At 36.9% G+C, this 22,549-nt stretch overlaps 2 protein-coding genes across 12 annotated transcripts in view; one reads left to right on the forward strand and one right to left on the reverse strand.

The window, feature by feature from the left end:
- Positions 1-22,549, forward strand: part of GK (glycerol kinase) — a 499,514-nt gene that overhangs the window by 281,541 nt on the left and 195,424 nt on the right. The window lies entirely within an intron of this gene.
- Positions 1-22,549, reverse strand: part of DMD (dystrophin) — a 961,436-nt gene that overhangs the window by 111,461 nt on the left and 827,426 nt on the right. For all 11 annotated transcript variants that reach the window (XM_065741536.1, XM_065741534.1, XM_065741531.1 and 8 more), the window contains one exon: positions 7,356-7,434. In XM_065741536.1, the coding sequence (XP_065597608.1) occupies positions 7,356-7,434 (79 nt within the window). The remainder of the gene's footprint in view (positions 1-7,355; positions 7,435-22,549) is intronic.

A 22,549-nucleotide genomic window follows, 5' to 3' on the forward strand; every position in this document is an offset into this window, starting at 1 on the left:
ATCTGAATGAAGTATTAATTGGAATGATACTATAATTCTGTGCGTGTTTATATTGTGAAACTAATCTGATTAATATTTCCCTTTAACACAACAAACATCATAAAAAATGCATGTATATTTACTAATAGTAAACTATCCCTCCTCCAGATATTCAAGGAGTTAATTTAGTATATCCACAGTTACAAATTACTCGCAGTAGACTTTACTAAAGTAATGAGCCCACACCTCTATTGACCATACAGTGGCACAACTTTATACTTGCAGTTTTAAATAAGGAGAAAATCTTTCGAGTCTCGGTCAACACTTGTGGAGTTAAAGCACTGGGAAACAATTTTAGGACCATGTGGACCATGAAGTCACACTTCCTAGTACCTATACTCCATGTGCTATTATGTGCAACTTATCAATTCTTTTTTCTTAGGAGTTTATTATATTAACTATATATGCATTTGTTCACAACCCAGTCATGCGCTACCTGCTTGGTAACCACTCTAGTTGGAACACAAGGTGCTTAATTACTTTCATGTTTTTTTTAACACTAATAATGTGCTTCTTCAGCCTGCCTGTACCTGTGTGACTGCTATTTTTCTGCCTGGGATGATCATCGTTATTATCTTTATGCAAACACAGAACTAGGAGCTTGTTTTATTTCTACACATAAAATGTGTTTTTATACCCATTATTTTTACTGCAGCTAGGTACGGATTGGCAACTTCAGATAAAGGCAGACAGGAGCAACGGAACAATGAGACAGTCTTTGGGTCTGCAGAGGTTTTGCCTTCCTAACAATCAGAAGTTTGTGTGTGTAAGGTACTTTACTCCTTCAAAGAAGAAGCATAGAGTACTATCCCAATTATTTTAAAGGAGACCATTACTAAAGATAAACTATTGTGCTCTACAGACTTCAAAGAGCTTATGCTTCTCTTTCTGAGAGCATACACTAAATCAGTGTTTCTCCTCCATAATCAGTTCTTGATACACACTGGGAGGTGTGTACTCAATAGGTATCTCCATGTGACAATGGCACAATGCAAAAGTTTGCATCATCTATGAACTCTTTGACGTCCTTTGCAAGAAATGTCAGCATACATCAGGTAAATATTATTTTATTCCAGATTTATAGAAAACGGATTTCTAAATTATGTGCATTTATTACTGTACCAAGGGAAATAAGGGAACAATCAGATTGTGTCGTGTAGCACTGAGGTCTGCTGTTGTGCCATGTAGCTGAGAAATTGAACTCAGAACAGTGACTGTGAAATTTAGAAGTTACAAGGCAGAAACATCAGTCAAAACCTGCCTTTCATAAGAGCTACACAGCACGGGGTCTATTCTGCTCCAAGTCCCAGCTTGCTGTACTGCACACGTGGATGACTCCCAGGCATTTCAGTGACAGCTACTTTTCAGTTTGGACTCTGCAATTCTTATATCCAAGCGAACAACCCTTCCCTACAAAGCTTGCAGTAGTATCTGTTGCTGCAACATACATGCAGGCATATAAGGGATATGTTACTTTCTGAACAGCTTGAAGAATTGACTATTAGCAATGAAAACACTCATCATGAAGTCAGAGTTTTAAGAGTTATAAAAGGCCTTTCCATCCTGTATTCCCTACTGGAATCCTTGTGGCCAACTCATTTCCTACCTGCTATCTGGGGTCGACAATGTATGATGCAACTGCGTGCCTTATATCACAAACATTTCCAGAAGCTTCCAAAGGCCACTTGTAATGCAAAGTATAAAATTTACCTAATTCTCCTTTTTCATAAATGTCACACTAATGTAAAATGACAAAAATACAAGCATCTACTTGTTTAATAAAGAAATATTGTGTGAAATAACAGCAGAACAATATTGTCTGCATTGATCCACATATCCCAAGTTACAGACATTTCACATTGTTAACAGTGGCTGTTGTGCTCATATACTGTGAGAAATATCTTTAAAATGGGCTCATTGGTGGTGACTTTTCTGCTAGTGGAATCAGATGAATAGAAAAATAAATCTTTGCTAAATACTCCATATAGCAAAACATACTAGACAAATTCTGATATGTATATATATGTAGAGAGAGACAGAATAGCTCTATTGTGCCACAATCCAGGAATCTGAGGACTAAAGGAGTGGTCTAAACTTAACACAACTTATAACTCATGACAACATGGACTCATGATTAAACGCATCAAAGATAAACTTCTTGGTATAAAATATGGGGATTTCTTTTATGAATCACATCCAACGTTACTTCAAAAATACAAAAAAGTATGTTGTGTGGGAAATTCTCTTAGCAACATAGTACTTCATCCACTGCACAAAAGGAAAACCGTCTTTTGAGTCTTATATTGATTTAAGAGCAAAGAATAACATCAGATAGCTTGCAGAGTATTCACTATTTCAGCATATAGAATTATCTACTAATTAAAAATAAAAGAAAGAAATGAATAGGGCTGCTATCAAAAAAAAGGACAGGAATTTTCCTCAAAACAAAACAAAACATTGTTTTAAAATTAATACCATGCAGTATTTTGAAGTGGTGGCAAATGAAATCCAACAAATGAAATACATATAGTTACCGTTTTATGGTGTTTTTTTCTTGGAAGCATTTTTATCAGAAACACAGAATTTTAATTTCAAGGGAAAAATGTGTGCTTCCAGGCGAACAGAATGGGAGAACATCATTTTCTGAGGTCTGACTTTAGATGAGAAGAAATGGTCAGAACTCAAGTTCTCAGCAGAAACACATGCAGTCACTTTGTATTTAGACAAAGTGGAAAAAAAAAAGCAGTCAGGATCCTTTAGCTAGCTTGACCACATTCAAATGCTATTACAAAACCTCTGTGCTTCCAGAGAGTTCTCAGAGTTAGGCTGATTCTTCTGAGACTACTTATCCTCCATCTTTTTATTATTCCTTGGTAATATTTTCTATTCAAAGCATTCACTGTGATTTCTAAAAGTATGAAATCATATATCCCACAGACATGGATGAATGGACATGGTCATTGATGTCTGCATGTAAAAAGTGGTATCTGGAAGACAATGTAAGATAATGTATGCAATGAGGAATAAAAGACAAAGATACTGCTGCTCACAATGGAAAAAATGATCTCTCAGGTGAATGGGTAAAATGTCTTAAGAATCCTGGAACCCTGTAATTTTAAAGTCAGATGTCTTAATTAGCAGGACTTGCCATTTTACAGACATGTCACTTGTAAAAGTGAGAGCTTCACTCATCTTTGCCTTGTATAGCAATCTAAGCACTCACTCAGAAAGCACTGAGAAAAATTCAGGATTTCTCAAGAGGGTGGCTTAAATAACAGAAAAATTAAACAAAGGCTCAGATGGAAGAGAAAATAGAGATCTGAACTCCAGGAGCTCTGAGCGTATTCAGAGAAGGAGAGTCCTAGGCTAAACAGCCCATCCCTAGTGTCACATTTTTTACTTCTAAACAAAAGACAACAACTGTATGAGCACTTCAATCACTAGCTTGTGCAAACTTTTGGCTCCACCTTTCCCAGCCTTTCGGGTTCTGAATGAAAGCTGCTACGGCTGCTTCACACTGAAGTCACTGGTGTTACTGCTTGGAAGCCTGAAACTGCCTGGGGAAGCACAAGCAGCATCTGGGATCTGCTAGTTGAGCTCAGAGGTACCTACCACTTGTATCTGAGCACTGCTCATGGAGCCATTTATTGACACACTGCATATGCTAACAGGTGGTCTCACACTGGACAGTAAATTATGATGCTTGCTTATGCCTTTAAAAGATGCAATATCTTCTGTTTTCAAGTGCTCACAAATGATCCACATGAGTGAACTACCACGTTATAAAAGGGATTCATGGAAGGCTGGCTAGCATGGAAAATGATATTAAAAGTAATCTGTCATCAATCCTACCTCTCACATACGGCATCCCCCCCCCCAAAAATATATATATTTTAGTAATATGTGTGGGTTCTCCAACAAGAAACAATGAATCGCATTTTCTGCCAGATACAGCATCATAGATACCAAAAAAAGGAATAGTCCAAAAAGTAAAATTATTCTAGAAGAGTAAGTAAAACTGTGGAGCTGGCATTATGTTGAAATTTGCACTGAAAGTAGGGTTGGAAGTATTCTTTGTCATGCTTCAGTTTCTGCATATGGCTTTCAAATTAATCACCACCATCCATGAAGGAATCACAGATTTTTTAAATGACTTTGCTAAATATTTACCAGTTTCTCTCTAATAGGAAAGATATTTATATATAAAATTTACTTTTTTTTTTTTTTGCTACTTGTTCCACATCCTGATTTACATCAAGCTAATTAAACAGCAAAACCTTCAAAACCCACGAACTGTTAATACATGTACCAGCTATATCTTAACAGCTATTCCTGCTAATGCTGAGAGCCTCAGTTCTCAGCAAAGTGTTAAAGAATAAACGGGGAAGAGCTGTGACTCTGTAGAAACTGGTAGAGCGTGACATGAGCTGGGGAAGCATGAAGGAATGATTGGAAGATTGAGACCTGAGGTGAGAGAGCCCAGCAAAAACATTCATGAGCCTTGGAAAGAGGTAGAGCCACATGCTAGCAGAGTGATAAGAAATTATAGGAATAGCTCTCAGAGCAGGCTGTAAGTGCTTAGAAATGGTGGCTACCACTTGAGTCCTTGCCTGCATAGGATGCAATAAATAGGTCCTGTACAACTCCCCACTACTTCTGTGCCACATTTGAAACAGCCTTATGCAGCTTTAATTCCAAACAAGCAAACAGATGTTATAATTTCTACGTTTAATTTTATAAAAAAACATTACTGCAAATTAACAGTGCATATAATATTTCTTCCAAATGGAAGAGAAGTGAGAATTCACTCACTGACAGAACATGAACTTGTCAACAACACCAATCTTTTTGCAGAACTACTCAAGAAGGTACTTATTAGGCCAATTTTTATTACATAAGCACAGCTGGAAGCTAAAATCATCACTCACACCCATGTACTATGCTATACTCACAAGTTATGTATGGTAGAGATAAAGTTGATGCTGAGAGTTGAGCATATACAATAAATCCAGCAATCAGAATTATCATGGCTCATCTTTTCAGTTATGGCCACTGCTAGACTGATCCAGCTTAGACTATATTTGTCATCACTCCACTGAAAGACCATTCACAACTACTCATCGACTTTCATTTGACCTGCCCCATTCAGGTCAGCAATCCCTAAAAGCACTGATGCAGAAATAAGACTAATGCCAGATGGCAAAGACCACTCCTTCTCTTGAAAAGCTACTTTTCAATAGATCTGCTTCTGTTAGAGCAGGGATGTAGAAGAGTTGTCTGGAAAGCATGTAAAAGCATACTTCCCTCGAGTATGGTAATAATACATGATACTGAGGAACTTTATGCTTTGGGGATTTGATTCTTATGAAACATGAGGCAAGCAGATGCACTGGTGGTTTTCAGTGACTGAACACATACACTTGGGGAGGATTTAGTGGATACTTTCAGCATTTCAAGGCCAGGCTGGATGAAGCTTTGAGCAACCTGGTCTAGAGGGAAGTGTCCCTGCCTAAAGCACGGGGGATGAAGCTAGATGATCTTAAAGGTCCCTTCCAACCCAAACTGTTCTATGATTCTATAATTTCAAGTGCCTAATACCTAACATTTTCAGGTGCATGTATGAATATGTATTTGCACAACCAGCTGAGAGAGAGAGAGAGACAAGCAAATAAATATACAGGATGCATATGGCTTTTTTTTTTCCTCTATGATTTGATTTGTCTGTTTCTGAGGCCAGCATGTTTTCGCCTAGCTCTATTTCCTAAAGCGATTCTCAAGTGGCAACAAGTGACCAGAATGATTTCCATTGTCTGCTGGCTCTGGTTAGTGCACTTTTGAATTCATGTGCATTATCAGCAAAGTGGTATCTGTCACACAAGTTGCCAATATGCACGCAGCACTGGCACAGAGAACAATACTGTGATGTTCAGTATGATAACATAGTTCAGATCATTCTATTCTCTTGCAAATTGCAACACAGTCTTGGTTAACGTACACCACATTTTCATTTCTGAGGAATATTCTTTCCTCAGGAACAAACTGTACATCAAATAAGAAAAAGGCATCTCTTAACATATTGCATTCACGTCATATACCCATAACTCTCACACATTCCATCCTGGCAAATCTGGCTTATGTACACTGGGCAAATTGCTAATTACCAGAGAATAAAAATTAATAAAAATAAATGTTGAAAAAGTGAAAGAAATCACAGAAATATGTCTTTTTTTCTTCCCAGACCCATAATCTGACAAAATAAAAAATAAAAAAAAAGGATGCAAGGCTGAACCAATGTGAGCCTCCTAAAACAGATAGACTCTGTTTTAAAATTTGCAGTTCACCCCACTGTTACTGCCTCTTTTTTCTCCACTGCCTTTCTCATTCTGGCCAGTGGAAACATGTTTAACCAATTAAAATTACGATACAATATCAGCTGAAGGAAAGTTTGCCCTCTTCTCCAGCATGAAAGTAGCTATACAATAATAGTAACATTCATTTTTGATGTCTAGATGGCTTGTCCCTATACATGGAGGAGACCATTATCCTGTGACTGTTTTCTGTTCTGCTGATATAATCTCTCAAATAAAGTTTTACTGTTTACTTTTCTTAATTGAAGTACAATAGAAAATAAATGGCCTTTGAAAAGCTTCATATTAGTTGCTGCCTTACAGCTTTGAAGGTGTTTGAGGTTGTCTTTTGGCATACTTCAAAACATCCCTGATGAAAGAGTGCATATGGAGGTGGAGTGGGAATGTTACTGGCAAAGCAAATGGAACTTATACTTTATGCAGAGTTGTAAAGGTTTACTTAACTGCAAACCTGTCAACTTTCTCACTATGGTTTTGATCCTCTTACTACTCTGCTAAGCAATAAAATTCTACAAAGCCCATAGACAGAACATTTTTCTTGCCTGCCTTATTTTGTTCCTTTTTGGAGCTGAATTCTTCTGATACTGAACAGATAAAGCAAATTTGATTATTATTTTTTTCTATATATATAATGTATATTTAATGATTTTTGCGTTAGAAACATCATAAACTCTTACATTTTTCAGTATCATTTCATTTCATTAGTCCTAAAAAGGAAGCTTCAAACAATTTAGAACAGGATAGCACTGACAAATGTATGGGCAAAAGGACTCGATGCTAGCAGTCATTTTCCTTTTTCTGTGGACTATGTGAACTTAAAGCAATAAAAAAAAAAAAAAAGAAAAACATTTTAATATGGTCTAAAATAGAAACTCAGAGCAACTATAGTTGGCACACTACAATTAACTGAGTGTGCAAGCTGAGCAAGAAAAATGGGAAATTACTCACTGGTAAGAAAATGCTGGGAAGTAGGGCCAAAATCCCTGTGAGCTTCATGCAGTTGCCTGATGCGCTCATCAATGGCCACCTGTGAAGAGAGGAGAAAAAAAATCAGGACTTTCTGCTAAAAAAGTAACAAGCAGCAATTATAGTCAGATACTTTTTTCATTAGAGAACATTCTGTTTAAAATTAAGAAGGCTCCTGCAACAATCAGGGATTAACGGGGATTTAATGTGTCTTTTTCAAAAGAAAGGAGTTCAAAAGAGATTTTTTTCCCCCCTAACTTAAACCAATGAGGGAGCAAGTTAAAAATGAACAGGCTGATAAAAAAAGGTACAGCAAATTCGCCTGACCTGCAAAGAATATAACCATTGATTGCCATTTCTCTGTTAATACTTTTACTGAAGCTACCACAGAAGTATTTTTACAGGGTATATATTATAAATCAGCATATGAAAAGTAATCTATTTGAATGTGGACGTTATAAACATATTTTAGAAGAATGCTGAAATGAGGGTAGTTAAATCACATCTGGGTACAAACATATCTCTATTTTTTTTTTAAATTTTTATCCACTTGATACTTCCTTGGAAGATGCTCTTTCAAGAACATGTTGTCCTTAGTGTTTTGTTGGGTTGTTGGACCATGTAGAAACAGAGACACTACTTTTTAAGACTGGTATAATCTTTACACTTGAAAATCCCAGTGTATTTAAGCATGAAGCAAGTAGCCATGAGTATGTGGTTGCTCTAAGATTCCATAATGTACCAACAACATCTACCAGAGTCATTACAGACTACACACTGAAAGGCTGCCGTTAATTAAATTAGGCCTAAATATGGGACTAGGTAAATCAAGGGAAAATATTCAAAATTAATGACATAATATTTCAGAAACATTTCAAATAAAGTAGAGGGCAGATTCACCTGAACATTGTCCATGAGCAAGTGTTCTATCAACATTAGTAAAACAGAAGATGAAGGTGACTGGTCTGTTCTTTTATTGTCCTGATTGTGAGATACATTACCAGGAAACAAAGAATATGCATGAGTAAAAAGCAATCCGTATTTTAAACTTCCAAAAATTTTTTGATTGGTAGAGGTTGGAACAATTCTACAATAACTAGATGTGATCCAATTAGAAGGAAAAATAATGACAGAATTGACTTGTTCTTTTATATGTATGTGTTTGTTTACCAAATAACTGCCAGACTCTGAAAGCTTCTTTCTGAAGACACAATGGAAATTTAACAGTAAGACTTTCTTTTCTTGTAGTTTCAAAAACAATACTATGACCAAAAAGTCCTCCTCCTTTCTTTTTCTTAAGCAATGTTTTTCAGATGCTTTTCCTGCTGCTTTCTCAATTTCCATACCTTCTTTCCTTCTCTGGCTTCATATGCACAGAATCAATTTGAATTTTTGTCAGCCTGTGTTTGCAAGCACCTCCCCTCATAGTTCAATTAGTAATGTATTATTTCATCTTCTGTTTTTTTAGGCCTCTGGTTCTTATTTCTATTGTGTTCCTGAATGCAAAATTGTTCAAAGTGGAATATTTATATTTCAGGATGTGCATGTGCAAGCTAAATCCTCTGCTTTTTCTTTTTAATATTGACAATTGATTGCTAGAGCTAAGTAAGCCTAGGAAAAGATTGAACTCTGGATAACTTCTGAAACTGTGGGCAGAACAGTTAGACCAACAAAAATTCAAGCCTAGAATAAATTGCATGGGCAATTTATGTTCTGTGAAGCAGTGCATCACCACTTAGTTCTGACTGGTACTGGTATGGACGGTAGCTGCCTTTGGACTTGAGTAAACACTGAATTCACCGTGTAGATACAACAAAGGGAAGTCTACACAAAGAGACAACAATATGATTGCTTCTGGCAATCAATTAAATCAGCTTACTACAAAAGCATAAACAAATATAAAATAATTTTTAATCCAGAAATGACCTTGCAACACAGACTAGGAAGAAAGTATTCAATATACATAAAACAAAAACATTCAAGTAATTAAAAAAAAAAAGAGAGAGAAAAAGAAAGTAAATGACTATACATATTCTTTGGAAACCTCTTAAAAAGCCTCATAACATTCCTATTTTGTCACAAGGTTAATAAAGAAATATAAGATCTACTATTCTGACTTCTGTAGTCTATTTCTGCTAGTATCAGCTCAGCCAGATTACTGCACAAAAAGGCACAGTTTTAAAGGTGCTGTTACCAGTTCATAACATACAAGATGGATTAGATTAGGCTACCTTTTAGTTATAACTCCTTACACTATTTATCCATGGGTAATGCTATTGAAAAATTAATAGTCAAATTTCTAAAAGTTCAGCTGTTGCTTTATCTCAATCAAGATACAAGAATATAGTTTTAACTGATGAAAATGTTCTCTTTATAGCTAATTTTAGCTTAAAAACAAACATTAGAATATTCTGTGATCAAGATACTAATTCAAGTTTGCTTTTCTTCACTAGCAGTTCTTACTTGAAGAGACATGAATTTCCATTATTTACTTAATCCATTGCTTTGTGTTAAATTTATCTTCTTTCAATCATAACAAATGAAGGAGTCACAGCAGAGCAATAAACATTATACATGAAGCTGAGGATTGTAATAAAAAAACATACTGATTTTAAGTGATATTGACATAGAACATAAAAAGCTTCTGCTAAACAAACAAATAAAATATGTTATTTAAAGTCCCTTTCCACTAAGAGAGGAGAATTTTAAAAGATCTGATGAAACATATTCTGTTTCCCATCATTTGAATGCAACCATGTGAACTGAATATATAATCAAGTTCAGATAAACAAATGATAATGATAATATAAGCAAAGCTAAATAATGTACTTGTTAGGAATAGTTTCTTGGTATGTTATCTAATGTAGGGATCTAATCTTGAAAGCACTTCTTGTAACTGCTCTAATGAAATCAGAATAAGAATTTGTTGGGTTTAACTTGGGCCAACTACTAAAGTCCTTTTTTTTGCTAATTTTCTGGGTTTTAGTTGAATATGTTTAGTAATATGAAGTGTTATCTTGTATTATTTTTCATCTTACAAAACAAGCCTAGTTCAAGAAGGAAAAAGGAAAATTAAATGTTTTGATTCTCAGTGTTTTTCATGTCCTCAGAAAGTACCTGACACTAAGTATTAAGTAGTGCTGTAGTTGCTGAGCTACTCAGAATGTCGTTATGAAGGAAGGAGGCACATACCATAATACTGTTAATGTGCCTGCAGATAATGAGTGCCCTCTACAAAGAACTGTAAAAATGGTCTCTCTCATGTTCTGTGAATCTTATATACTTAGCTGTACAAATTCAGCACTACCACTACACAATGCTCAGACGAAGCCTATTACTGTGCCTTCCCAATAGCTTTGATTTTGAACTGAATAAGTTCAGCTCGGGAAGCTGCCTCCATGGTGCCTCCTGGACAGGTTGTCTCTGAATGTACTCTGCAAATGAGTGGCTTGAGTGCTGCTCATAAGGGAAGGTGACTGCTAGCTGGCAGTTTATTTGTGCTCAGTACACTCTGAGAATTCAAATTCAGTGACTTTGCAAGGCACTTATTGAAGCAGGTCTTATTTTTGACAATAACCATAATGAATCTGCAGTGATGAAGGAAGCTGATGACCAAGTGATCTGAGAAAACATCAGGCAAATGCAGAATCTTATAAGTGACCAGACAAATGCTTCAACCTTCATTAGTACGGTGGCAACCCAGAAAGAGACTTCTGGAGTTGACAAACTCTGATTCAGACACCTGAACTATCAGTTAGTTCACTTCTCTGTCATATGCCTCTGTTCAGACCTGCTTCTCTGAATGTCCTTTCATACACTTAGAGAACAAATCACACAAAAATACTAAAATGTTAGATATCTGTTAAACACTACTTATGTATCTCCTTCCTGAAATATTCAAAGTCTCCTGCAGAGCTCCCTAAGAGATCTAGCATGCAACTGCATTTGTCTTTTCTGGTCCTCATGCTGTGAATGATAAATGTGTGAATGCACACACTTGCACAAAAAGGCACAGACAAATGGCTACAGTTCTGCTCAAATGACACTGTACCACACGCATCTTTTCTGTACCATAGCACAGTGCAGACCAACTGCTGCTGTACTAGTGAACCAGCTAAAAACATGCATTATACACTCATCTGTTCTTGCTTGAAAGTATTAGTATCTTGCCAAGATTATTTAATGTAAAAGTAAAAAAAAAATAGTGTTCTTCAGATTTTTTCCACAGCAATCGTGCTTATAATACACATCCATTTTCGCAGAACACTGAATAAAGCAAGGAAATAAAGTGTTTTACAGAAATGGGAGTTAAATTAGCTTCCTTTAGCTTGCTGTGTGGTCTAGCTGCCAGAACAGAAAGAACTTCTGGTTTTCTCCTAAAAGGCTTCAGAAGAAACAGTGTGAAGAGGAATGAGTCAAAACCTCTTCTGTTGGTAGAGTGTTTATTTGCATTCATGTAAAAAACAACAATTCTACATGTGACACAAGTGAGAGCATTAACTGAAAAGTCAAAATTCAGTTTAAATAAATGAAATTAGCAAATGAAAATTCTGTACAATTATACTTCATACATCTATGTAGACTGTATCTCGGGACTCACCCCAATTTAAATCACAGAATCATTAGGAAAAGAGCCCTAAGATCACCTGGTTCAGCCAGCAGCCCAACTCCACCATGCACACTAAGCATGTCCCTCAGTATCACATCTACACATTTCTGGAATACCTCCAGGGACAGTGACTCCACCATCTCCCTGGTCAGTCCTTTCCACCACTCTTTCTGAGAAGAAAGATGATAAATCTCTTATAAGTATCTTAATTTTAAATCCAAAGTAAAACCATTATTTTTTCTGTGTTTCTGTGTACTCTTTTAGCTACATTTGCAGTTCTGAAGTCGACTTACATTCCTTCTAGGAAAAAAAAAAAAAGATCTTTTTAGCTCTGATGCTCCTGGAAAAGAACAGCAGTCTCTTACTACTCCTATTTCTAAGCCAAATCATGCTATTATAGTGTCTCCACTTCATAACGCAATGTGCTATTTTGATAAGGGATTATAAATGACATAATAAAAAAATATATAAAAAAATTCATTTCTCCCTCTTCCTGATTCATCATTGCCAGATCTGCTAGCATGCTAGCCAAGTACTTCAATCCCAACAAAAATTGCAGAAAAAAAATTCCTTCTTTTTTCCTTGAGGAAAATGAAACCTTTTTTTTGTCATGACATTTCCCTGAATGTTCTCACTTCTGAATACAATATAAACCAAATATAAGCCAATTTTAGAACATCTTTCAGTCCATAAAGAACAGCTGAAAATGGGAAAGGGAGAATGGATTTAAATAAGTTGTATGTTGTCAAATTATTTCATTTTCTAGTTTTAGACTAGTGATAGCAAAATGGTAGGGTCAGGTAGGCCTCACCTATTCAACTCCATGGAGACTTTTACTTCGGATTTTAACTTCTTTGAATTATTACTCATTTGAAGCACAGCACAGTATAATCTCTTCTGAGGTCATTGTTGTCCTTTCTGAAAGGGTATCTAAGTGTGCATGCAGCATAATATACAGACTACAATTAGGCTGCCCCAAATCTGGCAAACTATTTGAAGGTGAAGTAGCATGTTTAACTGCTTATTAATGTGACAAAGTAGAAATTAAATTAATGTTTAACAAATACGATCTATAAAGAGTGAAGACATTTTAAGAAAAAGATGGCTGAATATGCTTAGGATTCTGAAGAGAAATGGCAAGGAAAGAAGGAAAAGAGCAGAAGCTGATCATCTAAATGGCTATATTTAGTGCAGCAGGAAAATGACACAAACTCTTTTAAAATTTGCTTCACCAAAGGCTGTTCTCATGAAAAGCAAAGGACAATTTTCTGTACGTAATAAGCATGCATAAATACAATACTTATTAAAATAACACTCCTTTAATTCCTTCACCACATTCATAGCTTTTCCAAAGCCTCTTGACCTTGACACCAATCACATTCAATCTGACTGCATATCAAAGAAAACTGGCTTCTACAAGACCCTTTTTAATGCTACACAGCAATTCTCCTCCCAGTAGCTGAAAAGCCTCTTTCTTTTCTCTCCATGACTCAGAGCTGCCAAACCAGTATGTTCTTTACAAATCAATAAACAGGAAGATCTGATCTACTGTACTTCCAGTAGCTGCTCAATTCAGCAACTCTCTGCTCCTTACCTAATAGGAGATAAGGATGGATTTAAATAAGGACACTTTGTGCTGTTACTGAAGAACAGCCAGGGAAAAGGCACTTGATAGGCATCATTTTTAACTGCTGAACTTCAAGCTTAAGACTTGATCTTGACTGAGTCTAAGGCACAGAAAAGGACTATTTTCCTGGTGAAAAGTTCAGTAACCTGAAATATTCTGAGTTTGAAAATAGCACAATGTGTGCTTATTTTCCATGTGAAAGGAGAAAACATGACAAAAGTTGTATTATCCATATATGTTTATGTTTGTTACAAAGACTACATTCCAATGCCAACATCTCTAGGTCATGGTGGGACAGTATGCTTTAGCAGATGAAAATATCAGGGACTTATGCAGCTCTCCTTTCAGAAAAATAAATAAATAAATCTAAAATCTAGCATGATATTTGTATTGCATATTGTCTCCTTTTTTTTTTTTTTTTAAATCCTCAAATGAAACAAGAGAGTGAAATGTAATAAAAAATCAGGAAATATCTTAAAGCCCTGGGCATAAAACCTTCAAAAAGAGGAGCGGAAAAAGGAAAAAAGACAACCCACAGTCTCCTTGAATTGATATATCTATTGTGAATAATCAGCAATATCTTCTTAGGCATTTGTTTTTTAATCCTAATTCAGTGACATTCAGGCTTTGTGTACATCCATGTCTGAGGAATGAAAGTTAAATATTATGGTCCAAATAACGAACACATTCGCATTTAGAGGAAATGAAACACTTGTAAACACTGAAATCTAATTAACAATCACCTTTAGGAAATATTTTTTCTCCTAAAACATACTGCTTGTTTAATTTGAATATAAAATATTCTGTTGTAAAGGTCTAGCATTTCAATCACCATTGCTCCTGTAAAAGCCATCACAGGTACTCTGCAGGGAAATTGTCCTTTATGTTTCTGTATACTACGTAAAATATTTTAAGAAACTGACATGAGCAGAGGATGAACTCAGTCTTTTAAAATTACAAGAAATTGTATAGTTCTCAATTTCTGAGCATTTTATTAGTAAAATTTTACAATTCTTGACTTTGCAGCCCCATTGTTTCTTTTTTTACCATTGTCTTTTGTATGTAATTTAATCAGTATTCTGAGATATTTTATATCAAATTCCTTGTAGAATTTTACAGTAGATAAAGAAAATAACTACTTTGGAACTATTTTCTCACAGAACAGCACTGCACCACTTACAATGTTTTGATTCAAAAACTTTTCAGTTTCAAGTATACAAACACCCACTGATATCCCACAACAAACTCCACTCTATGTGGGATATGGCTTTCCTAACCACACCTCTGCATATTTAGAGAGACAGTGTCTGTTCTGCATTATCCCATCCTGCTTCCATCTTCTGCATAGGCCAGAGTGAAAGAAGCCATGGGACTGGTGGCACTGGGAGCAATGGCCTGCAGAGTTTGTTACTCATTTACTAGATGAACAGTCTCTGCTGCAGGCATTCCCTTATACCGGTGTAACTATCTATGTACCTGAGCAACAGGGATTATAGGTTCATAGGTTCATAGGTACATTAGGTTGGAAAGGACCTACAAGATCATCTAGTCCAACCATCCTCCTATCACTATCCCTACCCAACTACTAAATCAAATCCCTCATCTAAACGCTTCCTGAACAGCACTAGGGATGGTGCCTCAACCACCTCCCTAGGCAGGCCATTCCAGTGCCTGACCACTTTGTCAGAGAAAAAATGTTTCCTCAAATCTAATCTAAATCTTCCCCGGCGCAACTTGTGGCCATTCCCTCTCATCCTGTCATTAATATAAAAACAGGTGTGAGCTGCTGTGAGCAAATACTACTAAAGCTGCCACTGCTGCCAAGAAATCTATGTAACCATAATGTGGATTTAGTGATGTAAAACTTGCTGAGAAGAGAATTACAGAGAATTTAAGAACTAAAGATGTGCCTTACAAATATGTCTCAAAGCAATGACAGGAGTTGGACTTGATCCCTGTCGTTCCTTTCAACTTGGGGTATTCTATGTTCCTATGATTCTATTCTATAGTCTCTTTTTATTTTTGAGCTTGGGCAAAAGATCCTTGATGTCCTCCTGGCACTTCTGCCCAACTTTCTGCTCCTCAGACTAGACCACTCCTGAGCTTGGAAAAAGTGATCTCGTAGCATGAATCAACTTTCTTGGACCCCTCTTCTCTCCAGTGGACTCCTCCATGCAGATCCCCGAAGATACCAAAGTCTGCTCTCCTGCAAGTCCACAGATCGGGTGTTGCTTTTTGCCCTTCCCTCTCCTTTTAGGACTCTAAACTCAACAATCTCTTGGTTGCTTTCTTTGACCTTCCACTTCCCAATAAGTCCTCCCTTGTTTGTGAGTATGAGGTCCAGTAGACCACCTGTCAATCAGTTATATCTGGAAAGTATCCATGCTCCCCAGGAACTTAATGGATTGCTTATGTCCTGCTGCACTGCTTTCCCAGCAGATACTGAGGTGGTTTCCCGTGGGGTTCCTGACCTATGAGTGTGAGGCTATTTCTAGCTTTCTCTGAAAGGCCTGATTCACTTTTTCTTCCTGGTCAGAAAGATGGGCAGGTGCAGCACCCACTACAATGCCACCCATACTGCCCTGCCCTTTAATCCTTACCTGTAAGCTCTCAGCTGGCTCTCAGCTGCCCATGCCCAAGCACATAAACATGCATTCCAACTACCTTCCAACACAGAAGTCAACACCAACTTGTCTTCCCATCCTGTTCTTCCCACAGAGCCTCTATCCCACCACTCCAGAACTCCAGTCCTGGATACCATCCCAACAAGTATCCATGATCTCAACAAGATTATAGCTGCGCAATCACACACAAATCTCTAACTCATCATGTTTATTCCCCTTAATGTGTACAGTATTCTGAAGAGTATAGGCACTTCAGAAAGGCACACCAGCATGCTGATTTCCCAGAAAAAATTATGGTTATTTTTCTATAATTGGGTCTTGGAGGCACTGTATGGTTTTCATGCCATTGCTTGAGGTGACCCAGATTTAGCCTTGTTTTGTTGATTTTGTGTGATGATACACATCAGCACAGGATCTTTGTCAGCCCAGTCCATCACTCTCTCACAGGGCTTCTGGTAACACTCTCTAGCATTGTTACTTGTTTAAAGCTCTTCTTTATGTATCTTGTCTACAGCTCCATAAAACATACTCCTCAGAGCTGACCGTGCAGATCTACAGGATTAGGTGATTTCTGTCCTGCCTTTGGCATAAAGCTGAAACTCTATATACTCACTTCTGTATTGTAGGGTGGGGAAAGCATTAAGAAGAATATATGTGCTACCCTTAGCCTCTGGAGGATTATTGATCTTAAAATGAATCTAACTTTGATGCAGCTTGACATTTTCAAAGTCAGCAGGAACAAGGGACCTGCCACTAGGGAAAGAATGTCGTCTGTAGTAAGTAAAACTATCTAGTATGGAACTCATCATGGTATATATTCTTTCTAAGATCAAATCTCATTTTTGAGATGAAGGCAGCATCTGTACAGTACTTTGAAATGCCTCCATATATAAATATATACATATATTTAACAGTCTTTCTAGCCTTCACTATTACTCAACGTTTATAAGACTTTTAGGTTGTATACTACGATTGTCTCTAGGCACGATAACCAATTGGAGAGAGCCTAAGGAAATGAACAAAAGTGATGGTGACATACAGAGAAGGGCTGAGCAACTGCAACTAACACTGATTAAGAGAGGTCTTAAGAAATCAGGAAATGGGGACAAGTCCTCCATCAAATCAACAAATTATCCAGAATAATCTGCTTTGCATGTCCAGGGCTGACAGGACAAGATAAAATGACCTTAAATTTAATCAATAAAGATTTTTTTGATCTATCAGAAAATAAATAAATAAATAAATCTAGAAATCTAACAGTAAGAATAATGAAGAAGTGGAACAGTGTGCCTCATGAATATTTTTCTCTCTGGACGTCCTTGGGAACAAGTCAGACAATACATGCTAGGAATGACTTGCGTACAGCTGATTCTGCCTTGAGCACAATTTTGTTATTAATTTTTGCTTTATTCTAAGGAGTTGCCTGAATATGAAATGATAGTTACAATCCTCTATTTCCATACTATGAAATACAGTAATTGATGCTATGCTAGTGGTATCTGATTTAATTTGCTAAAAACTCAATATGAAATGTTTGGGGGCCATGAATTATAAATTATGATGACACCACATGGAATAAAAAAATTCCTCCATATGCTTTCCATGTTATTTGTGTTAACTATTCTAAGTACTGCACTATGAAGATATGTGCTCTTTCCATTCTGTTGTGAAATTAACAAAATTAGGATAAACTTATTTTTTCACATTTTGGAGGGAATAGAAGGGGAATTACTTCAAGTACAAATCTCAGATTTTCAACTATTCTACAACCTGCTTTTGCATCAAACTTTGGAGATACCTTCTCTCATAAAATTAGAAATTCACATTTAGGGGAAGGAGGTGAGGAGGGGCATGCAGATTATTCCTAAAACTAAATATATGTACTATTTCACACATAAAGTTAATCACAGTATTTCCAGAATTTTAAAATGCCATTGGCATATTACACTAACAAGCATCCCCCACATTTTCCTCAAGTCCAAGACAACAACAGTGCTCTCCCTTGAAGGCAATAGAAATACAACTGATCTGATAGAAACTTAATTCCACACTTTTTCACTCTATTATTCTCTTAGTCTTGTCAGTTCTACATACATACCAAGATGGTTTCAGCAGCATTAAAGAAAAAGCAAGCTGTGAGATACACTACTTTAAAATATCAAAAATAAAATAACATGACTGCGTGCCTTCTGTGACTGCAGAAACTTGCTATTTTTCTCTCCCATTTCTGCCTCAAGTGAGTTTCAAGGGGCGTATTCTTTTCTCTTCAGTCACCTTTGTATAAGTAGTATCTTTTTCCACAGGAAGTCTTTTTTATTTCACTGACACTATTCATGGAAAAAGTTACAGTTTCACATGAGTAAACGCATCCGAATTGGGACACAAAACAATAGAAAAGATCAGCTCCTGCGAGAATTCATTACAAAAGATGTGCTGGGGATTGAATTTTCTTTGCTGAATGCTTACAGAAAAAACACTTTCACAGTAGGGCAGTACAGGGTGTTGATCTCCAGGACCTGTCTTTGAGGTCATGTACATAGAATCATAGAATTGCTCAGGTTTGAAAAGACCTTCAAGATGTCATCAAGTCCAACTGCAACCAAAGCATACTTTCCCTAACAACCCACCACTAAATCACGTCCCTGAGCACCACATCCAAACAGATTTTAAACACATTCAGGGACAGTGATTCAATCATCTCCCTGGGGAGCCTATTCCAGTGCTTAACAACGCTTTCTATTAATAAAGCTTGTTCTTATATCCAACCTAAACCTCCCATGGCACAACTTGGGATCATTTTCCCTGGTCCCATCACCAGTGAGAAAAGACCAACCCCACACTCACTGCAATCACCTTTCAGGTATTTCAAGGGAGTAATAAGGTCTCATCTGAGCTTCCTCTTCCACAGACTAAACAGCCTCAGTTCCTTTAGTCACTCCCCATAGGGCATATTCTCCAAGCCCTTCACAAGCCTTGTTGCACTTCTTTGGACCTGCTCCAGCACCTCAGTGTCCTTTCTTTATTCAGGGACCCCAAACTGAACTCAGTACTCGAGGTGGGGCCTCACCAGTGCCAAGTACAGGTGCAGGATTACTTTCCTAGACCTGCTCACCACACCATTTCTGATACAAGCCAGGATGCCATTGGCCTTCTTGGCCACCTGGGCACACTGTTGGCTCATATACAGCCAACTGTCCATCAGCACACCAAAGTCCCTTTCTATAAGGCAGCTTTCCAGCCACTCCTCAAGCCTGTAGGGTTATCCGGGGTTGTGACCAAAATGCAGGGCCCGACACTTGGCCCTACTGAAACTCATACAGTTTACCTCGGCCCATTGATGCTGACTATCTAGGTCTTTCTGTGGTGCCCTTCTACCCTCCAACAAATTAACATCCTACATCACTTATAAAACAAAAGCATTACGTTTTTTTAGATTTCTGTGCTTCACATTAGAACACATTTATTTACATTCTTGTGAAGGTTCTTAAAATCGCATGAAGAAATCTCAGAGACAAAGAAAAGTTCTGCAGTGCTGTATAGATGCTGCCCCTGTCCTTCCTTTGCATTTTTCCAGTAAAGCTTCTGTTACTTGATTATTCTGTTACTCTTACTCTAGATGGATGCTGAAACACTTTCTAAAAGGAAAAGACTGAAATGTTAATTACTACGCTGTTGTTGCTGTAATATTAGTCTTGTGGGGCTCTATCTACTGCTCCTACTTTAACAGGGTTTCTTGATAGATGTGCTTCTTCTAAACATTCTCTCTTCACTTTCGAGGCATACATGGAAAATTCTTTCTTTTTACACATCATCCTGTAAATGCTTTTGTTTATGATTTGTAATCTACCCCTGAGGTAAAGCACTTCTTTCTCTTAACAAGATTTGAATATGCTTTTTTTTTTTTTGCTTTGCTTTTAATTTTTTCCTCACTTTCTTATTTTTACTCTCATTAAATAGCAACAAAAAATCATGCTGTACTGAAAATATCATTTGTTTCTGAAAGGTCAGGTAATATACATGATTTCTATGCCATAGGGGATGCATCTCTAGTGACTTAAGGAACAGAATGGCATACAATAAATGTTTTATTTTATAGCTGCCCCAGAACACGTGCCTGTAATTTCCAATATCTGTTGAATATCACTAATAAAGATTATTCTTTTATGGCATTAGTTACATTATCCCACATTCATTGATCTTTTATCAGTTTTATCGCTCCTTTTTCCAGATTTGTGAATCTCCTCTGCCCTTAGTAGCATTAGCTGTGGGAATAACTGCCCATCACTGCAAGTAAGAAGCTCACAGCTCAGGTCTGTACTTCACAAGGTATTCTTCAAAAAGAAACAGAGACATCATTCAGTATTGTCTGTACTCAGCACTACTCTTAGCTGATTTTAACTTTAAACTATTTTCTTTGACCATCTTCAGTTCCTTTCCACTAGCATTGCCCTCTGACAGCTGAGGGATTATCATTCCATCAGTATTCAAGAGACTTCAATTTTCACTGCTAGCTGCTTCCTTCTTTCTTCTCATCTACTTAATTTGTTGTTGAGCATCATCACTCTTCTTTATTGTTTCAATTCACACTTCAAAATCCATGTTGCTTCCTACTAATGCAGTGAAAATACATTTTTTCATACATATAGTAATTTTCTCATTTTATTTCATGTTTATAAATAGATGTAGAATTACATTGGGTATTGGGCCCCACATGCCCTACCAAGAGAAAAAATATACAGGGGAAGACTAACATAGGGAATGGGTGGAGGAAAAGGAGTACTTGAAAAGGTGGAAGATAAGACAAAAAAATATTATACCTGAAAAATGTTATTTCCTGGGAAACATTATGGGAGAACAACAAATAATAAAGGATTCTATGTGCAGTAGCAGTTTTATCAATCCCATATTCCTTATCCTTCATATTTTCTACTCTTCCTTCCCTTTCTGCTTTTAGAATTCACGTTACATCGATACTGATACATCTATTCATTGTAAATAATCCTTATCCCCAAGACTTCCCCACATGGATAGTGTGTCTGGTTTCCCTTTTAGCTGCACAGGTTAAAGCCAGTAAGATGATGTCGGTGGGGCCAGTTTAATTACAATGTGATCTATTCACATTGTTGGATTGTTTCATCCATATGCTTACTTCTGGCAAGCTCATATTAAAAGTACTTGCTCAATCAATTGAGGACTACATGAAAAGAAAAGCTTCATTTCATGAGATTACTGACTGGAAGGATTAAAAAAACTTTTATTTATTGTTCTCATCCAATGAACCTTTTGAAGATGGCCTCTCAGTCTCAATGACTTTGCAGAATGAGCTATGTCCCAGCAGCTGCTCAGGCTTGGGAGCATCCATATGATCAGTGCTTAATGCTCCCTGTTATCTGACCCTTCTTTGTATACAACTACAGCTCCTGATTTTGCACAAAAGCCTCTTTTTCTCCCTGGGCAAGATGTGTATATAGCACACTGAAAGATAGCAAAATGACTCTTGGCAAATAACAGTTCAAATGGAAACAACTGCTGATAGGATTGATATTACACTGATTGAAGATAACAGCAAAACTTCTATAATCATGTAATATGACTTTTGAGAGGAGTTGTCTTCCTCCTATAGCTGGTCAAAGTCTAGGTATTTATGCTTTCTAAGCTGCTGAGTTAAATTCAAGTGACATGAAAGCAAAACATAAGTTATATATGGGCCACACTGCTAAGCCTCAATGATGCAGAACACTTTCAAGTTTAAACTACAAGGCACACTGTCCTATTTCCTTTAATCAATTTGAGAATAAAAGGTGTCATATGGTATGTATATATATATATGTATATGCGTGTATGTATGTATTCATATATATATATGCACTACCTCCATCCCACAAATTTACTGAGAATATAGGATGGTATATGGTGAAGGTTGAAAGTTATGCTGGAAGGATGACAGCATATGCAGGAGTCCAGGAAGATCATCACTTCACGTGTACACAAAAAGCGTTACCAATTGATGCACTCAATAAGTGCCATACATTTTATTCCATTCCATAATATTACATGCAATTTCCATCTTTTAACTTTATTACTCTTCTTTTGGCCAAGCCGAATGCCTTATTTACTACTGCAAACCTGTGAGGATCCCAGAGGAAGTAGAACAATTCTGAAAAGCTTTTATCACTCCCCAGCTCAGCCCACCCCACAGATAGATCCTGCCATGGGCAGAGGAGACTTTTGCCTTCCCAGCTAAACAGAGCCCCAGCCTGCACCCTGAGGGAGGGGATGATGCTAAAGCAGTGGCATTTGGGGTAACTGTCTACTG

Source organism: Cyrtonyx montezumae, unplaced genomic scaffold (genome assembly GCF_038088225.1).
Source record: "Cyrtonyx montezumae isolate F1298 unplaced genomic scaffold, pur_monq_1.0 scaffold_3, whole genome shotgun sequence".
In the NCBI taxonomy this organism is placed as follows: Eukaryota; Metazoa; Chordata; class Aves; order Galliformes; family Odontophoridae; genus Cyrtonyx; species Cyrtonyx montezumae.